A 19,083-nucleotide genomic window follows, 5' to 3' on the forward strand; every position below is an offset into this window, starting at 1 on the left:
GAGTTGGGGGGACATATGAGTGGGTATGGAGAGTTCCAGAGATCGATTTCTGACGGGTGCAATTTATCTTTCCGATGTAAAATAAATAAATAAATAGTTGACCGTAAAAAAAAACAAGTAAATAGTCAAATAGAAAGTTTTTGTAATTTATTTATGGGGTTGTCTAAATGACCCATAGTAAAATTTGGGTTAAATAATCCATTGTCTAGGTGGACCAATCACATTTAAGATAAATTAGTTGAATTTTTTATATTTTATTTATAATATATTTAGAGTTAAATATGTTTTTAGTCCCTCACTCATACACATAAATATAAAATGGTACCTGAAAAAAACCACAAAAGTTTTAGTCCTTGAAAAATTACATTTAATCTAAAATGGTCCTTATGATATCATAAAACATACGTGACAATTTTGATCCCTTTAAAATTTCTCCCATCAAATTTAGCCCTCTTTCGTTCATAATTATTTCATATTGTACAGGAATAACTCCACGTTTCCATTTTTGCATATGGTATAGGAAGCCATTTTTTGGTCCTACGCAGGTTATATGAATTCATTTTTGTTGAAAGACAAATATTATTCAAATAAAGAACAGAAAACATCAAACGGTGGCCCAAGGCTCACCTACAGTAACGAAGAAATACATAGCAAGATAACGCAAAATAAAACGAATAGATTTGCCAAATTCATTATTCTATATATTTAAATTTGAAGAACACAACAACATGAAACCAAGTGATCTGAGAATCCCATGGCTGCGTTCTTTGAGTTTTGGGATATATAAAATTCTAGGTTTTGAAATAATTATGAGGGGAGAGGACTAAATTTAGTGGAAGAAATTTTGGAGGGACTGAAATAGATGTGAAAAATAATTTTAAGGACTAAAACCTGTTTTTATTTTTCAGGTAGCATTATAGATTCATTTGTATAAATTATGGACCAAAAACATATTTATTCCTAAATAAATTAATAAATAAAATATAAAAACTCAATCAATTATCTTAAATGTGATTGGTACACCTAGACAATGAGTTATTTAACCCAAATTTCAACATGGGTCATTTAGACAACCCCTTTATTTATATATGATCCTCTTGAGTGCTACGTATCCAATGTATCTCCCACACCCCGCGCTTTCCTAGAACAACACTCACCGGTGTCGACAACTGAAAACAACGTTACCGAACATAGCACTAGACACGTAGTAGTAACCACCGTGTCCGTGTCCCACACCCTTGTACCTTCTTCAACTCTTCCCTCTCCATCAAACACTTTCTCTCCTCTCCATTCTCAATCTCCCAAATCTCTCTCTCATGGCATCAGTTTCGCGTGTTGCGCACTGCAACCTCCGGCAGGCAAAACCCGCGGCGGCTCGACCGAGAAACCAGCCCGGTCCGGTTCAGCTCTCGATCCCCCGGGCCAAACCGGTGGAATCCGATCAAACCGGAAACTCAAACATCGTCCTGCAACCGCGCCTCTGCACTCTCAGATCCTACGGTCCCGATCGAGTCATCAACAAGAACGCCATCAACCTCGCCGATGACGTGTCACCGTTCTTCGCCACGCTCTCCGACTACATCGAAAGCTCCAAGAAGAGCCAGGATTTCGAAATCATCTCCGGTCGACTCGCCATGGTAACCGCCAAAACCATAAATCAATTTTTTTAGTTTTATTTTTATTTTTGGTGATGTTTTGATTGAGTGATTTTGTTGGATTTGGCGCGCAGATGGTGTTTGCGGCGACGGTGACGGTGGAGATCGTGACGGGGAGCTCGGTGTTTAGGAAGATGGACGTGGCGGGGATTGCGGAGGCCGGTGGGGTGTGTTTGGCTGCGGTGACTCTGGCGGCGGTTTTTGCTTGGTTTTCGAGTGCCCGAAACAGAGTTGGTAGCATCTTCAATTTGAGCTACAATGCCTTCATTGATTCCCTCATTGACCAAATCGTTGATGGTTTGTTCTATGAAAGTGAACCTAGTGATTGGTCTGATGAACTCTGAAGTGAAGCCAATGCCATTGCTAATGTTCGGAAATCTTTCTATAATTGATTTTAAAGTCGTGATCAACTATGTGGAAGGTTATGTGTGTAGCTTCCGACTCGAGATTCGAGATTCTGAGGAAATAGAAGCTGATCTAGATATGCTATATGTATTAGAAGAAAATTAGATACACTTAGGGGGGATGTGAGTGAAGTGAAAAGTCTATTGTATATGGAAGTTGAATATTTGAGAGTTGAAACAAACTTGGGTCATCCATTTGTATGAACAAGAAGAAGATCCAATGTTGTAATTTTTATATAAGACATTGTATTGTATGTCATGGCTTAAAGCAGTTTAATATTTAATGTTGAACTCTGCTGCAACACTTTCGATTGTTTGAATGCACTCCACTACACTTGCCTTCTTTGTCATTGATGCCATCAAGGCTTCATGACTCTCCTTGTTATTTTTCAAGAGACTAGCAGCAAACATAACCTGCAAGCATAGCAAAAAAAAAATGAATAAACTTGGGGATGCATGGTTTCCTGGTACAAATCAAACTGTTCAATGAGTGCTATTTTGGGCATGGCTTTGTGTTAGAAGAACATACTGCCCATCTAGTCAGATTTTGTTGCTGATCTTTGCTGAGTTGAGGCTTGGTTCTGTTTATAAATCTCTGCAGGAAAAGAAAAAAAGTTATGAGATGATATTGCTGAGTAGTATAATATCAACACCTTACAAAAATTGAGAGGGCTGTGTCAGTGCTACCCTTTTATTGTCACTGAAATGAAAAATTCAAAACATGACATATATTATGGAGAGTGAAAAGTTTTCCAAATAGAGATCTCAAACCTGGAGAGTGAAAAGATCAGCTGATTGACCAATCACCTTGTCATATATTAAACCTTCTGCTGCCAGTCCAGCCATTGACACAACAGCCAATCTAAAAAAGAGGCAATGAGTAACAACTTTACCTAGTTCTACACAAAAGTATTGTAGTTGCAAACGCATGTTTCTTTTACAAATCATGTTTTGGGTCAGCTCCTCTTTCATTAGAATCAATTCTGATATCTAGAAGCTACTTACCGGTCTGAATTGTTTTTGACACCGAAGAAGTACATGGTTCTTTAAAAAGTATTTGTTGTCATCATGGCTTTTTTCTTCCACATTGAATAAAACTAATGAAAGTTGTCTGGTGAATACCTATCTATCTCTTTAGCATCAAGCTGGCCACTATAGATAAGCTTTTCAAGCCTCTGATCAATGAGATTGACATGCTCTTTCCCAATATCCAGCGAATACCCCAAAATGGGTACACCAAGCAGATAAGCAACTAAAATGCACAAATAAACCAAACAGAAGCTGAGCTAGAGTACATGAAAAGTCACAACTGATATGTAAATGTAAATCAGCCAAAAAAAGGGCAGTACTCAAAAAGTGTGCTGCTTCATGTCTAGCAATCCTCTCTTGATAATCAGGAAAAACTGTTGAAAAGCTGCCAATAGCTGCTTGGAGAAGCCTACATGCATATGTTAAAATTAATGCTAAATCAAACACTAAAGCTACTCACAGAAGCTTCCCTAAAATTGATTTTGACTTCATAATCAATTGTAGAAGAGTTTCCAAACATACACTTACCCAGGGGATATGCTACCCACAGCTAAAACCACTAGGGATATACTTCCAATCAAGTATGGTACAAAAAAGCCCCAATCCTACATGAGTCAGCAAGCATTAATCAGAATTAACAGGCAAATATAAAAAACAGGTAAATTATTATCACCAAATCTTTTTCCCACTTTCTATTTGTTGTTTCAATTTAGCTATAAGAAGCAAATGTTAAAGGACTTCTATTCCAAATTTTTCACTTTCTACTACTCAACCAAGCATGGCCTTAAGCTTCTATCTAATACATAAAAGTCATAATCTGAATGCATGAGTTTGCCAACTTAGAAGAGGAGACAATTCTAAACAACTAAATAAACACAGAATCCTGATATGTAGAAAAGGAAAGAATTGCTAAATCAACCACTGTGGCTGCTCTTTGATAACCAAGACAGAAATTATAATCCATAAAACAATACATCCTACATGAAACTCCAATCATATTGCGTTTCCTCAATAATTCATATTAGTAATGCAGGAACAAATTACAAGTCTATAAACCAAATGGAATGCCATATCCGCATTTACAAAAAAAGCCTTTTAGCACGTTTGGAAGTCCTTCTGCAATTGATTCTAAAACCAAAATCAATTCTGAGAAGAACCTTTGGGTATCAAAATTGATTATGAGGGAAAATAAACTGATCTAAAATCGAAGTTAAACAGACATACATAGCAAGATAGAAGTGTGCAAGGGATACCCTACCCCGGGAAGCTGACCAGTCAGAATACCCAAAAATCCAGTTGTTCCAACAACAGTAAAGAGAAAAGCTGCCTGCACCATCAAAGATTAATGTTACTTGTTGGACTTGGAACAAACTCATTTTTCTAGAATTCTTACAAGAAAATTCAAATGTTAAGTTCTCAATAATCAAGATTTAAGAGATTTACAAATTGCAGACTAAAAAGTACTACTCATTCCACAAGATACACAAATAAGATAAAAATTCTGAAACTCACATCATTTCTGACACTAGGAATTGCAAGGTTCTCAGCATTTTTAATTCCCAGAGTTGTCAGCTCTCTAAGTGATGTCTGGTAGCACAAATTTTGAAAGGTCAAAATTTATATGTATGATGAAGCTTACACATTGAATTAAATACTGGAACTGGAAGCACTGAACAAGTATACATGATGCTATAGCTATGTCCAAGAATGCTATAGTTGGTGGCACTTCCCCAGAACTTCACAGTTGATAATGGACACTGACCGTACGACGTGAAACATATGGCTGTGAACCCCATTTCTTGGCCCAACCACCTTCACTCAGCTGATCAAGTGCTTCTTTAACAGCATTGCTATCTTTCTGTTCAAAAATATTCATACAACTCTAAGTTAAATCACTAGATTGTGAATACTCTAATGGGGTCATAGGTAAGAGGCCAAAGAATCTAACTTTAAGTCAATTTTCAGAAATCTCCATTGTTCTTAAGCACAACATCATATCTTATTGACATGGATTCAAAGAAGAAATATTTTGCTGCTCAATTACATTATTCAGCTGATAACAAGTTCATGTTTATAAAAAAATTACAACTTCTAAGTGTCAAAAATGATTTTTAGGAAAAAGAAGCTAATCCAATCATGTTATGTCCTTAGTATGAAAAGCAGGAACAACAAATTGGTGCTAAAACCTTGGCAATGGCAGATTCAAGAGTGTTGAGTTCAACACCAGGGGCAGCAGAGGAAGCTCTAGTGGTCCATTTGGGGAGGTTGATCTTGAAGCATCTTTGATGGTGATAATGGAAGTTCTGGGAGTAGCATGGTTTGGGCAGGGATAATGAGTAAGCCATGTTTGTTACCCAGATTATCCTTGCTATCTGTTTTTTTCTAGTTGTTGTTTGATTATTGGATGCTGGAGCTTGAAGCAGATAAGACTAGATAGGACAAAGGAAAGGGAATTACAAAAATAAAAATAAATGTTGAGAGTGGGATTTGAACCCACGCCCTTTCGGACCAGAACCTTAATCTGGCGCCTTAGACCAACTCGGCCATCTCAACTTGACGCAAATTATTACAATAGTAAACTATAAATAAGTGATTTAAAATTATTTTAATAATAAATTGTCTCACCTATTACATCATATTTTAACCAATCACATATCTATTTTATTGATTAATGTGATTTAGTTGTAAAGAATGGAGAAGAACAAATGATATATAAATATTAATTATGGTATTTTAGTCCAGTGATTAATAAACAACTTTCTAACCAAACACATGTTGGCTCAGTTGGTAAGAATGAAGTACTTCTTCCCTTAAGAAATTTGTGTGCTTAATTCTCACTGCCGATGCGAGGGTTGCGCTAGTGGGCGAATGCAATAGCATGTGGTTAGACGAATTGAATCAACCTTAAAAAACAACTATTTGTTCAACTTCATACACATCAAATAGTGTGCACAAATTAAAATAGATTCTACTGTAAGCATTGTTGGTAACTTGGTATCATGCGAGATGGGAAATATACATTTTACCATGAGACGAATGTAAGTTTTCAAGTATGTTTTTAACTTTACCAAAAGCTATTTACATGATAATTTGGATTTTAAAATGAATGGTAGAAGGATTTCTAAACATGCGCATAGTAGATTTAAAAATATAATAATATCACTTTACATTTTTGAACATTCAATCTCTAAAATGAAAGCACACAAATTGATCAACGAACTTGAATTACAACAAACACATTGTATAGCAAAGTATATACATCAACAATGAAACAAAAATGTATAACTCAAATAAGGTTGCTATTGGCTGTCAAATTATGCTTAATTTGCCAGCACAAATTATACATAAACAACATGTGCCATGTTGCTTTATTCTTATTTTTATTTATCCACACAAAAGACACTGCACAACAGCGTGAGCAAATTACAAATTGAAGAGAAAAATATAAACAATCAAAACATGCTTGCGTCCAAATATTGTACTAGCATCCTGCATAACGGCCATCTTCACCCTTCAAAAAAGTGTCAATTTGCTCTAGTGCCTGCCAGATACAAAGGGATACATTAGATATGCATCAAATATACAAAATTTATATTCAACATAAGCGTCAACGAATATTTCAGTTTGCCCATAAGTGTATGTTTGGATTTCTGTTGAACTCAATCGTGTTGAATGTAAAATTGAGATACGTGAAATCAAATTTGTGTTTGCATCTATGCTAAACCAAACATATACTAAGTAAACAAACTAAAATGGAGTTACAACTGCAAGGGCATGAGACAGAAATTGCTGAAGACCTCAATTGCAATTGCAGTTGGAGACAAATCTAACACATCTCTTTGGCCCCGTTTTGTAGCTATCTCTGCATAAAACAACAGAACAGTATCAGAAATTGCACTTTTATTGTTGTTATTTATTTATTTTTCCTTGTCAAGAGTCATTTAGATTAAAGCCTTCAATGCATCCAAAATGGCACTTACATCAACAAGCAAACAGGGAACACAAACTTCTAGATAAGCACAAAAGAGCAATACTACAATGCTTAAGCATATAACACTACAATACATAGACTTGAATTTGATAAAATAATACTTGTATTTCATTGATTAATACTTGACTGAAAACTACAATATATATAGACTAACAAAGAGATAAAAAGAAATTAAATCTATCTAAACCTATCTCTATTTAAATAGATATCATCTCTATTTAAATAGATACTAATCTAAGATATACTAATCTAAGATAGAGAAACAAATTTAAACTATATCTCAATGAGACAAGACTAATTATAAACTAAATCTTAATAGATATTCAACACTCCCCCTCAAGCTAAAGCTTACTTAGCTTTAAGCTTGTAACAAATCAAACCCAAAAAGAAAATTATCTTAATAGATATCCCTTAACAATGACGGTCTTGGCGAATCTCTGAATTGAATAACTTTTTAAACTTCTAGTAAATCCGTGGCGGCAAAAGACAACTTCTCATACTTCAAATTGAATAATCTTTCGAACTTCTGCAAAATTCACGGGCAGGCAAGAGATAACTTCTCATACTTGATCTGGCTGAAATTGATGCAAGACAAAAACCAATTCTTCTGAAGTGTCGTAGGGTAGCTGAGCCAGCAAATAAGGGCGAAAAACCAGCAACAATACGCCAGAAAACAAAGGCTGAAGCAACAACTCCCCAACAACAACCACACAGAAATAAAACACACTTGAGGTCGATCGATTGATGGCTTCTAAGACAAACAATGGTGTCAACTTTGACACAGACAACTCTCAAACATTAGAGAGTGGGCCCGCGCAACCCGCAGCTGAAGCCCTAAAACCAGAAAACCAAACAACTAGAAAACCAAACAATCGAGACAAAACAAACGAAGGTGACATTGTCACCTTTAAAACCAAATTGCATAAAATCAGCCAAGATCAATATAATAAGAGCATCTCGAACAATGAGACGCAAACAACAACTCAAGTCTCAAAAACCAATGCGGATCTGAGCGTCAAAACAGAGTTAAAACTCTAAACCAAACTAAATCAAACCAAACCAAACCAAACCAAACCAAACCAAACCAAACCAAACCAAACTTGGCCAACAATGAGAGATGGCACAACACACGTCAAAACAGAGGATCCTTAAAACCAAACCTGGCTGATACACAAAGAGGACCAGCGAGAACAAAGCAGCGGAGAGAGCGGCGCAACCTGGCTGATACACAAAGAGAACCAGCGAGAACAAAGCAGCGGAGATAGAGGCGCGTGGACTTCACACGCAGAGAGATGGGAGGCGCATGGCTTGGAATCCGGCGGCGGTGGCTGACTGTAGTCTCTAAGATATTTAACAATATCTAACACTTTCCCCCCTCAAGCTAGATCATATATATCATATATATCATTCGTTGTGGCAGTGGTTGGCCTAAAGGTAGGGGCTGGACAACGTCTAGGTTTGGCATGAGGTTATGGTGTGGCATGAAATTGGTTGCAGAGTTGTGGTAAGGTGGTTGATCCAGTGGATGTTAAAGGTAGGTTGTCGGAAAATGATGGATTTGGGAAGTTAATGGCTTAAGGTGTTTTGATCTCAATGTGGAATATGGTTATGGACCTTGTGGCTGAGATACTAGCTTGGTTATGGATCAATTTGGTTTAGATGGTGGCCGGCACTGGGGTTTGGTGGTGGTTTCAGCCTTTCAGGTGAGTGGTTTAGGTCCCCCCTTTGCCAGTTAAGCCAAGTGATTGATCTTGTTTGGCAGTGGATCCTGCAAGAGAGCAATTTGACCGAGGTGGACATGAGATTGATGGTGGTGTCTAAGAAGTGATGAGAAATGGTGACATGAGGTTAACTATCCATTGTTTGAGGATCAAAGCCCGAAAATGGGGTGTAGGTTGAAGGAGACCTTTTATCGACAACCACCTTTAGAGGGCAATTTGACCGAGGTGGACATGAGATTGATGGTGGTGTCTAAGAAGTGATGAGAAGTGGTGACATGAGGTTAACTTTATAATTTGAGGTTTTTATTTGTCAGCATTTGAATAATTGACTCATTCAAAAAAATTAATCATATATCTTATGGTTAAGAAAAAAAATCACAAGTTGTTTACATTGTGGCCCACCTATGAACCACTAGAGACCATGGTGGATGAGGGCCACACTTTTTTATCTTGGTAAGAATTTTATGCTGAGTTTGTGATGGTCTGATGGACGAATCATTGCCCCATAAAAGCAGAAGCTTCCTTCTGTAATGCCAAATCATGGAGAAGCTGGGGCCCAAAAAATTAAAGAATTAGGAAAATGAATTCAGGAAACTGTTGAGAATGATGAGAAACTTTCTTTTTCATATTTTGTCATAAATGAGGAGAACATGGTTTTCATGATCAACTTTCTTTCCTTTTCATATGCTTTTGGGTTGGTGGAGGAGGATTCTCATCAGATTCAGACGAAGAATCCAGGCCAAGACATTTCAGAAATGCAACTCTGGCTAATTTGAAATAATAGCAAGGGTGGAGAAAATAAAGTGGTGAAGAAGCCTCTCCTTCTGCTGCTACTGCAACCTCTTCTCTCACTATCCCTCTGCTTGCACTTCTTGCTACTATCTCGCCTTTAACACTTAGGTTCTCTACCCCCTGCATGCCAAAATACTCTATCAGTTAGCAGCTTAAGCAATAAGCACTTATCATGTAAGCACTTATTTATAAGGTTATTCAAGAAGCTTTAGCTTATAAGCAGATATAAGACCTTAATCATAAGTTAAAATGAAGAGCCTATAAAAATAAACTTAAAAGAACTTGTAGTAGGTTATAAACTATTTTTATAGCTGGACATTTTTGTAACTGTTTATACTATTAGATAAACCCAAATAAACACTTCTAAATGCAGCTAAAATTGATCAACATGAAGTTCATGACAAGTGGACATGGATTTCCTACTTATTGGGATTTAACATACGATAAAACATACACATTTCTATACATGCTGTTTTCTCTGTTTTTCAATTACAACATGACGCATGGGTTCAAAGCGAAAAATTGAGGTAAGTTATCACTTCAACAAAATTGATAAAATAGATGTCTGCATTTGTTATTGAGCAACAATACAAATAATACAGTGGTGACTTTTGTGCTTTAGCAAATTCAACAACAAACCAACAATCCCCTCCTGTTGACTAATGAAAGAAATACAATTATTCAACTTCCAGAACAAGTTCAATTATACATAAAAAGAACCTTATAAACCCTGATGATTGAAGACACAATACCAAACATTAAATGATTAAGTTGCAACCGACATTTTCCCCCTGATAGGGTCATAGGGAGATCCAACACTTACATCGTTAACAATTAGTCAAATACTTCTCAACAACAATTGGATGGTTAGAATTTGGATGGAATTCTGACTAATATTGTTGGATAGAATTCAAAACCTGTTGTTGAATAGAAGTAAAGATGCAAGAATCTCTTTGGTTGAAGGCCTCAAGCAGATCAGATGACTATGGAAGTGAACAAATGGCAGCAGGAATTTGAGACTACGGGGGGGCAAGATCAAATAGGAGGGGCCAAGGTTAAAAGAATATGGTAGACCTACAATGACTTATATAACTCACATACATATCATGTGTTAAAAAACCAAAAGTGAAAAGCTTGGGGGGCCATGACACGGGTGTCCCCCCCTCCCTCCGCCACTTAGCGAAGTGGTTAATGGACTTTGATTCTAATTCATAAAAAGAGTTTCATTCATATTTTATGCTTGCACTAATGACAACCGGTATGCAAACATAACCTTTACAATGTATGGTCACAGTTTGAAAATGACAAATAAATTTTGAAGGTGAAAACAAGATGGAAGTCAATCAAATACAGCCTCCAAGAAATTGACAAGAATTCATATCATTCCCTATCTCACTTTTTTTCTTATCATTTTTTTTTAAGAAAAAGGTGTAGTAGGAATAGAATTTAGAAAATTCAATTCATGAAAGGGGTGAGAAAGTTCTCTCTCGGTTGTTGTCTACCTAAAAAAAAGCATGGGTCTGCAATTATAACTCAAAGTACAAAAGTAGATGAATTGCAAAATTATATTTATAAAAAAAGATTTAGTCAATTTACTTTCTATCTCCTGAATTGAAACATTTATTCAATACCAAGTCTCCAACTTTATTAACCATACCAACAAGTCAAAGGACCACTTCAGTGGCGGCGGTGGCTCAATCCACCATTCCCAGATCACAGACCAAACTCTCAGGGGTCAACAAACAAACAAATTGAAGGGTTTGATTAAGATTGACAATTACAATAGTACAAACACTAATATCATCATCTAGATTTCACAGAAGAAATCGGTAAGAAGACATCAAATTCAAAAAAGAAAAAAAACCAATACAGTAAAGCTAAAATCCTAGATTTCAGAGTGAGATGGAGCAAGATGCGACCTTTTATGCATTAGAGGCATGAAAATCCAAAAGGGTAGAAGAAAAACAAGAGAAATTGAAATGGGGTGTTCGTATACATACCCGGGTGCTGTGTAGAGCGTTGGTTATGACCGTTGAATGATGGTTGGCGAGGGGTTGAATGGTGGATGCAGAAGCTGCTGCAACAGTGTCAGGTGAGGGATCTGAAGAAGCAAAGATGGTGAAGGAGAAGATGAAGGCAAGGAGAAGAAGCAACACTATGATGAGCTGAATCCAAATGAGCCATGGGATTCTGAAACTCTGTAAGATAAGCTCGTCGCCAAAATCAAACATTATTGTTGAGGAATGAATGACGAAGGGAAGAACTCAACGGATAACAATGAGAGCGTGTGAGGGGAGAGAGAATCGGAGAAACAAACAAACAAACCACAACTGGCAAATGTTTATGTTTTGAGTTGGAGTTTCAAAGTAACGTCAAAGGAGGGCACGGAGTATATACAATGTACTTAGCACAGTGTATTTTGAAAAGGGAAGATAAACTAAAAAACAAGGACAAGAATCTCAGTGGAATGGATTGGTGACTATTGAAGATGTGTGAAAACTGAAAACTGAAAACTCTTATCTCAGAGATCCTTATATCTGTTTTTGGTTTTTAAATTATAATTATAATTATTTTAGTGTTGTGAAACATTTCATTAGGTTAGGTTGACACCAAAAACATAAAGAAATTCGGCTAACAAGTGTTAATTGAGGGTGTGTTAATCAACTAATTTTAGCTAAGTGGATCAATTGTTAGATGATCGATCGACTATAATCAACTGCTAGCTAGTGGGTTGGTCGTAAATTAATTGCTAACCGATGGATTGACCGTTAATTATTTGACCATTGTGTTGCTTTTATAAAATCAACATGTCCAAGCAATTTGTTCTTTTAAAAAAAATAATTTAAAAATTGTTTTTGAAAAATATTTTAAAATTCATAATATAAAATAAAAAGTCAAACAACCCAACTAGGTATTTCCAAAAAAAAAACCCCCCACTAGGCGTTACCCTTACTCTAGGCGTTATTTTAAAGTTTCGGGATGGGCACGACGTTCTTGGCGGAGGTTCAGGCTGTGAAGCTTGGCTTGCAGCATTGCTGGGATCTAGGCGTGCACGATGTGGTGTGCTTCACAGATTGCACTGGTGTGGTGGAGGCTCTCCAACCTAAAGTTGCAGTAGATCAGTGTTGGGACAGAGATGTGCTATCCTCAGTTAAGGACTTGCTCAAGCGTGACTGGACAGCTAAGGTGGCCTTGGTTGCCAGGGAGCGTAACACAGCAGCTGACACTCTTGCCTGCACGGCGACGAACGTCGACGGACCTCCCAGGAGATGGGGTCAACCACCCTCAAGCTTGGTCCAAGCCTTGCTTGTGGATGGTGTTGGATAGTTCTTTTCCTCCGTTCTTGCTTTTCTCTTGTTTTTTTTTTCATATGTAACCGAAAAAAAAATCAAATTTTAACGGAAAGAGACAATTATGAAGAGTTCTAGAGTTCTTGAAGCCTAAGATGTGTTGTCTTTAAGTGAAAGTAAAAAATCCCTGTCTTAGGTACAAGTTAAAAGTTAATTGAACTCTGCCATGAGCCCATGACAAGGTTAGTTGAATAATGCTCCATATATTCCAAATATTGTTTGTCATTTAAGGTTAAAATTAAATTACATGGAAGAGATGGAGATAAATAGTTTTAAATTTTTAAATTAATAAAAGTTTTTAATATAAAAATCTAAAACAACAGAAGATTATGAACAAAGGTAGAAGTCGCAGAAATTGAAATTTGAGATCAGAGAGCCAAGATCAAAGAAAGAGTCTAAGAATAAAAAACATGGCGTTTGTACAATAATTCCTACAATTCACATATATATGAATAATATGTACACAAGATTGAAAAGCTTGGAGGGGTCATCGTCCCAACTATATCCCCCTCTCTCCGCCCTGGGAGGGAGACAGGGAGTATAGCTCAAAGATGATATGTAGTAAAGTGGTGACAGTTTAATAACAAACTTAAAAAAAAAAAACTTGCAATTAATAGAAGTTACTATTTTAACTCATAATTAGTAGTTATAGCTGGTTGCATGTCTATGTATATATTTCAAGTTAGTTAATAGCTAGCAGTTATAAGTAGTTGAGGACGAGTATCAAGTGTCTAAACTAGGAGTTAATTAACTGTCAATTTGATGTCAAGTATTTATGACTTACCCCTTGGGAGGTTAACCTACAAATACTTGGATGTTGATCATCTATATACTTTATAAAACAAAATCACTAGGAGAGAGACTCTGCTGATGTGTCACTCCCACAAAAATTCTGCTCTAAGAATGACTCTCAATGCCTTCTCTCTTACGTGTCGGCTTCTCATGCATTTGAGCTTCATGGGCTCCACTTGCCTTCTTTTTACCCAATAAGCGTTCAAGTTTTCCACTACTCCCTTCCGTTCCTCCATGTGCCATTCCGGCTTCTTTTTCTTGATTGCCTCCTCAAGTTCCTGTGTTTATTGCTGCCGCTTCGATTGACCAATTGAAAATCTCCTAAAAAATTAAGTAATCCCAATTTTTTCTCCCAATATCCGTCACCGCCCCTCTTTACCAATCGGATATGGCGTTTTCCCCTAATTTATGTTCATGCGTGCTTTGGCTTTCTATTTGCAGCTGCAATTAAACCTAAATGCTTTTCACCGGCTTATCTACCTAATCGTTTCCCTTGGCATTTGATTTCAAATTTTCGTTCTCCATTATTTTTTATCGATGGTGTGCTATAAATACCCCTTTCTCACTGCAATTCCATCACCGTCAGTTTTCCTATTTATCAATCTTTTTGCTCTTATTTTCCAATGGCTTTGGCTAGAAAGGTCGATACAATCTCAGCCCTTAATCCTTCGAAAGAAACATGGAACATTGTTTCCAAAGTTGAGCGTCTATGGGTTAGCTCGAGTCTGTATGGTTCGAAGTTACCATTTTCCATGGATATGGTTCTGCTTGATTCCAATGGCGACAAGATTCACGCCACCGTCAGCAAGACTTTGATTTATCGTTTCCAACCTCTGTTAACAGAGGATAGGGTTTATCGAATCTCTTTTTTTGGGGTTGGAAAGTGTGGTCGTGATTTTAGGACAACCCGTCATCCCTACAAGATCAATTTCCAGATTCATACATCTGTTCGTGTACTTACCAATACTCAGATTAATCCAACTCCATATTCTTTCATGCCCATTTCGGAAATCATATTCAATGACCCCGACACTTCTTTCCTGATAGGTTGAAAGCTATGCTTTCCGTTATTTTCATTTCTATGATTATATGATTTTACTTTGCCGTAGCTAATTGTGTCTGAAAATTATTTTTTTATGTTGTGCAGATGTTATTGGAATATTAACTGGGGCAAGTGCTGAGCAGGAGTTTGAGAAAGATGGTGTTAGGCAGAAGAAGATCACCCTTGAGCTTGAACAGGATGGGTAAATGTTTTGTATAATATTCGTTATTTTCAAAGTTTCCTTTTTTATTATAGATGTTATCGTTTTGACATTTAAAATTTTTTTACAGTGTTAGAATGGAATGTGCTTTTTTTGGCAAATATGTTGCTGAGATTTTGGGTCATCTCTCATCTGGAAATATGACTAATGCTGTGGTGGTTGTGCATTATGCTAAAATTAAGCCTTTCAAGGGTACAAATCTAATCTTTTTTATTTAGGTTTCGAACCCTAAGTGCATTACTATAATGTGTGACTTTTCTGTAGGTAAGGGGAGTATTCAGAATGTTTATGGTGCTACAAAGATTTTGTTTAATCCGCAGCTCGATGAGGCCAACAAAACTCGGGAAAGGTACAATTTTGAAAAGGATTTTGATTAGCTTATTTACATAATCATGTTAATTAATCTATTGCTTATTGTTTGTAGTTTTTTCGAGAGGAATGATCCTGCGTCTCAAGTTCTGAGTCAGCTTCAGGATTCTGGTCGGATATCTGTTGAAGAGGATTTATTGAGGCAAACTGATGGTAAAACCATACAGCAAATTAAGGATCTTGCTCAGGTATATCTTTAAGTGTTATAATACATATGTTTGTTCTTATTACTTGATGTTGTTATTAGTTGAGGTTGTGATTGTAACATTGTTTTTATTTCGTGCCAGAAATCGTACTGTGTTGTCCTTGGTACTGTGAAGTACATTTCTGATGGCATGGACTGGTATTATCCAGCTTGCAAGTGTAGTAAGAAAGTGTTTCCTGCTGATGGAATGTATTTTTGTGAAGCTTGCAATCGACATGTTGTTTCTCCATTGTACAAGTTTCGTATTCAACTTCGAGTCATGGATTCCAATGATAGTGCTACTTTTGTGGTGTTTGATCAAGAGGCTTCTGCTTTGCTGAATAAGAGTTGTGCTGAATTAGTTGATGCTTCTAACAAAGCTGTGAGTATTCTTTTTTCTTTTACCTTCTATGTGTAACATCCCGATCTGACGACTGGCCTCACGGTAACAACACGAGTCTTTTCAGTGCGCTTTGTCCTCACTCGCGCACTTCCCGGGAAAACTTCCCAGGAGGTCACCCATCACGATATTGCTCCAAGGCAAGCACACTTAACCATGGAGTTCTTATCAGTTGGGCTCCCGAAAAGAAGTTGCAACTTGTTGTTATGGGTAGTACAATCAAATCATATATGTCTTCCTCAACTGTATAGTCCATCCCTACACAGTCTCGGAATACCTCTTGTTCGGGTGCGAGATCGGCTCATTCCTGTGACCCTCCGCCTAGAAGCCTGCCAGGAGCCGCTCCTTGTCCGTGCCTCATTGCACCAGCGATCACTCCCCGCCCTCGTCAGCCCCGGGTGTCACAGGCCCACCAGCTTCCGCTTGGTTCGTCCTCGAACCACACCGTACTGGGAGAGGTTGGCTCTAATACCACTTGTAACATCCCGATCTGACGACTGGCCTCACGGTAACAACACGAGTCTTTTCAGTGCGCTTTGTCCTCACTCGCGCACTTCCCGGGAAAACTTCCCAGGAGGTCACCCATCACGATATTGCTCCAAGGCAAGCACACTTAACCATGGAGTTCTTATCAGTTGGGCTCCCGAAAAGAAGTTGCAACTTGTTGTTATGGGTAGTACAATCAAATCATATATGCCTTCCTCAACTGTATAGTCCATCCCTACACAGTCTCGGAATACCTCTTGTTCGGGTGCGAGATCGGCTCATTCCTGTGACCCTCCGCCTAGAAGCCTGCCAGGAGCCGCTCCTTGTCCGTGCCTCATTGCACCGGCGATCACTCCCCGCCCTCGTCAGCCCCGGGTGTCACACTATGCATTGAAGTTTTTATATATTTTTTTAATAACCATGTTCTATCTTTTTAATAACCACGTATATGTTTCATTTTCAGGGACTTGATGCTTCTAATGTTCCGGCTGAAATTTTGGAACTGATTGACAGGACTTTTCTATTCAAAATTGAAGTGTCAAATAGCTCAAACTCCATATATGAGCCTTCCTATCGTGTTAAGAAGATTTGTTCCGATACTGATATTATTTCTCAGTTTGTCACTAACTTCCCCCCATCGGAGGTATAATTGAAAAATTCTATCAGCGTGTATTTCACTCATGCGTCATTGCTGTGTTTGACGATTTATGGTTAATACGTTTCCATGATGGTTCTGATCCTTTCGAATTTCTTGCTACCCCAACTTCTGCTGTTAAGAAGGAAAGTGTGAACCCAATAGTGTCTAAGGTTTCTTTATAAAACTCATACTTTAATGAAATTTGTTTTATAATCAATAAAAATTCTGGATTTTGACCCAAATAAGCTCTTTTTGATCTTTTAGGATCTGAACGCTGATTTCGCTGTTGCTGTTGAAGTACCCTCAACTGAGCCGCCATCCGGAAAAGTTGTTGATTTGGGTTCTGATTCTCAGAACCTCACACCTTATGCTGGGTCTTCTTCTGAGAGCGGGCAAAAGATGAAGGTAATTCATAATTAGTTTATGCAGTTGTCACTTTATTATCTACCGTTGTTTATGCAGCCATGCTAACGTGTTTATTTTTTTGTAGACTTTGAGTGATGTTGCTGTTAATGTTGTTGGTTCTCCTGCATCTGGCGGGTCAGTTGAATCTTCTACCTCTGGCAAGATGAAACTGAAGGTGAAATTGGAGAACATGAAAGAAGATAGGAATGAGAAACTTAAGGTCAAATATTCTAATAAGGAATTTTTTAAGAATTTGATGATCCGCTGGCGTTAATTGTTTTAATTTAATGTTTCTCAATTATTTTCATAGACTCTTCATGCTGAGGTTGTTGCTGCGGTTGTTGGTCCAAGTCTTTCTACTGATAATGGAATTGATGTTGCTGATTCTTCTGCTGAAGCATCTCCTCCTACCAAGCGCCCTTCCCCTCCTGATGTTGATGTGAAGTGTCGTTCTGCCGGAAACAAGAAGATTTTGAAAGCTGTTAAGAAGGAAAAGATTTAAAGATGTCGCTGTCTTTTAGTTTTTGTTTTATGTTTTTCGTGTTTTTTTTAAGAATTTGGCCAAGACTGTGATGTTCCTTTGTTTTGCGTTGCTATGTAATCTTGACATTTTGAAGTGCGCTGCGTGCGCCAATTTTGCAGGTTTATGAATGAATTTTGGATGTTTGCGACAATGTTTGCATTATTTTTTACCTAATGCTATTCTGTTTGATTCAAGTGAAAAATTTGAAATAATTAAATACAGTAAATTGATTGCCTAATGTATACAATTAATGTGATTTAGTGGCTGTCACTTTGTTTTTGGAGATGGAAGGGTAGTGTGATTGTGATTGTTCAGGTGAGAGATAGGTGGAAGAAGAAGAATCTGTTTTCATGAAAGGTTCAAGTGCTTTCATGAGTTCTTCACTATATGGATCTGAGAAATGATCCATTGTGATGTTGCCGCTGTTGTAACTTCCTATATCTGTAGCCATGTTTTGCAAAGACTAGAAGAAGAACTTGATTGTTTTCTAATTGGGTTCAGAGTTGGTAAGATGAGAGAAATTTGAGTGGGGTATTGAAGAAAGATAGTGGAGGAGGTATCAAAACGAGCAAGATCAGAAAGGAAAAGAAGATTGAGGAAGCTTTTTTTTTTTTTTTTTTTGAGTGGCTTCACTTTCTTTCACTCTTGCATTCTCTTGGTGACCAATTTATGTTTATATATACATGCTCATGTTGTGGTCGAAGTTGCTCGCTATGGTGACGTTGTTCCTTCTTTGATGAATCACTTGCCACGTCAAAGTCTACAATATACATTTATTCCATGGCGGCTAATCTATTAAGAAATGTCATTTATGTAGGGCTAGGGCCAGATTGGTTTCCCATCTAATAGTGTGATGTTCTTGAAAAGAACCCTAAGACTAAGTAAGTTGTGCAAAACGAGATCTAAGAGTGGTATATTGATAAAAGTTGAGTTACAATAGTTATAGTAAGCCTCCTTTATAAAATAGATAGGCTAACCATGCTAAACGTCTAGAGACATTGAATAGATTTGGTTACACGTAGCAGAAAGGTAACATCGTGATAGCAAAGCTAGCTAACTTATCCCGGGAGTCAGTAAAGACTT

The 19,083-nt window shown here is 37.3% G+C and overlaps 5 protein-coding genes and 1 non-coding gene across 6 annotated transcripts; 3 read left to right on the plus strand and 3 right to left on the minus strand.

Annotated features, from left to right (window-relative positions):
- The first annotated feature begins 1,109 nt into the window (after positions 1 to 1,109).
- Positions 1,110 to 2,350, plus strand: LOC130711897 (stress enhanced protein 2, chloroplastic). The gene is made up of 2 exons (XM_057561670.1): positions 1,110 to 1,637; positions 1,730 to 2,350. Exons 1-2 carry the CDS (start codon positions 1,317 to 1,319, stop codon positions 1,997 to 1,999), a joined length of 591 nt encoding a protein of 196 aa, XP_057417653.1. The 5' UTR covers positions 1,110 to 1,316; the 3' UTR covers positions 2,000 to 2,350.
- LOC130711896 (uncharacterized) lies at positions 2,188 to 5,503 on the minus strand. The gene is made up of 10 exons (XM_057561669.1): positions 5,275 to 5,503; positions 4,851 to 4,946; positions 4,601 to 4,675; positions 4,347 to 4,415; positions 3,617 to 3,693; positions 3,409 to 3,497; positions 3,182 to 3,311; positions 2,831 to 2,921; positions 2,589 to 2,654; positions 2,188 to 2,473 (listed from the first exon to the last, which is right to left on the minus strand). The coding sequence occupies exons 1-10, from the start codon at positions 5,431 to 5,433 to the stop codon at positions 2,333 to 2,335; spliced, it is 993 nt and encodes a 330-aa protein (XP_057417652.1). The 5' UTR covers positions 5,434 to 5,503; the 3' UTR covers positions 2,188 to 2,332.
- Positions 5,504 to 5,560: 57 nt separating this feature from the next.
- On the minus strand, positions 5,561 to 5,641 carry TRNAL-AAG (transfer RNA leucine (anticodon AAG)). The gene has a single exon. It is a non-coding gene; the product is annotated as a tRNA-Leu (tRNA).
- A 3,763-nt stretch (positions 5,642 to 9,404) lies between these two features.
- LOC130714500 (uncharacterized) lies at positions 9,405 to 12,086 on the minus strand. The gene is made up of 2 exons (XM_057564398.1): positions 11,593 to 12,086; positions 9,405 to 9,712 (listed from the first exon to the last, which is right to left on the minus strand). The coding sequence occupies exons 1-2, from the start codon at positions 11,821 to 11,823 to the stop codon at positions 9,464 to 9,466; spliced, it is 480 nt and encodes a 159-aa protein (XP_057420381.1). The 5' UTR covers positions 11,824 to 12,086; the 3' UTR covers positions 9,405 to 9,463.
- Positions 12,087 to 12,571: 485 nt separating this feature from the next.
- On the plus strand, positions 12,572 to 12,919 carry LOC130713403 (uncharacterized). The gene has a single exon (XM_057563174.1). It carries the CDS (start codon positions 12,572 to 12,574, stop codon positions 12,917 to 12,919), a length of 348 nt encoding a protein of 115 aa, XP_057419157.1.
- A 1,438-nt stretch (positions 12,920 to 14,357) lies between these two features.
- On the plus strand, positions 14,358 to 17,979 carry LOC130713404 (replication factor A protein 1-like). The gene is made up of 10 exons (XM_057563175.1): positions 14,358 to 14,781; positions 14,882 to 14,978; positions 15,067 to 15,188; positions 15,261 to 15,345; positions 15,421 to 15,553; positions 15,653 to 15,931; positions 16,899 to 17,078; positions 17,337 to 17,477; positions 17,563 to 17,697; positions 17,788 to 17,979. Exons 1-10 carry the CDS (start codon positions 14,358 to 14,360, stop codon positions 17,977 to 17,979), a joined length of 1,788 nt encoding a protein of 595 aa, XP_057419158.1.
- Positions 17,980 to 19,083: the final 1,104 nt, after the last annotated feature.

The sequence above is a fragment of the Lotus japonicus genome, chromosome 4 (genome assembly GCF_012489685.1).
Source record: "Lotus japonicus ecotype B-129 chromosome 4, LjGifu_v1.2".
Taxonomy (NCBI): Eukaryota; Viridiplantae; Streptophyta; class Magnoliopsida; order Fabales; family Fabaceae; genus Lotus; species Lotus japonicus.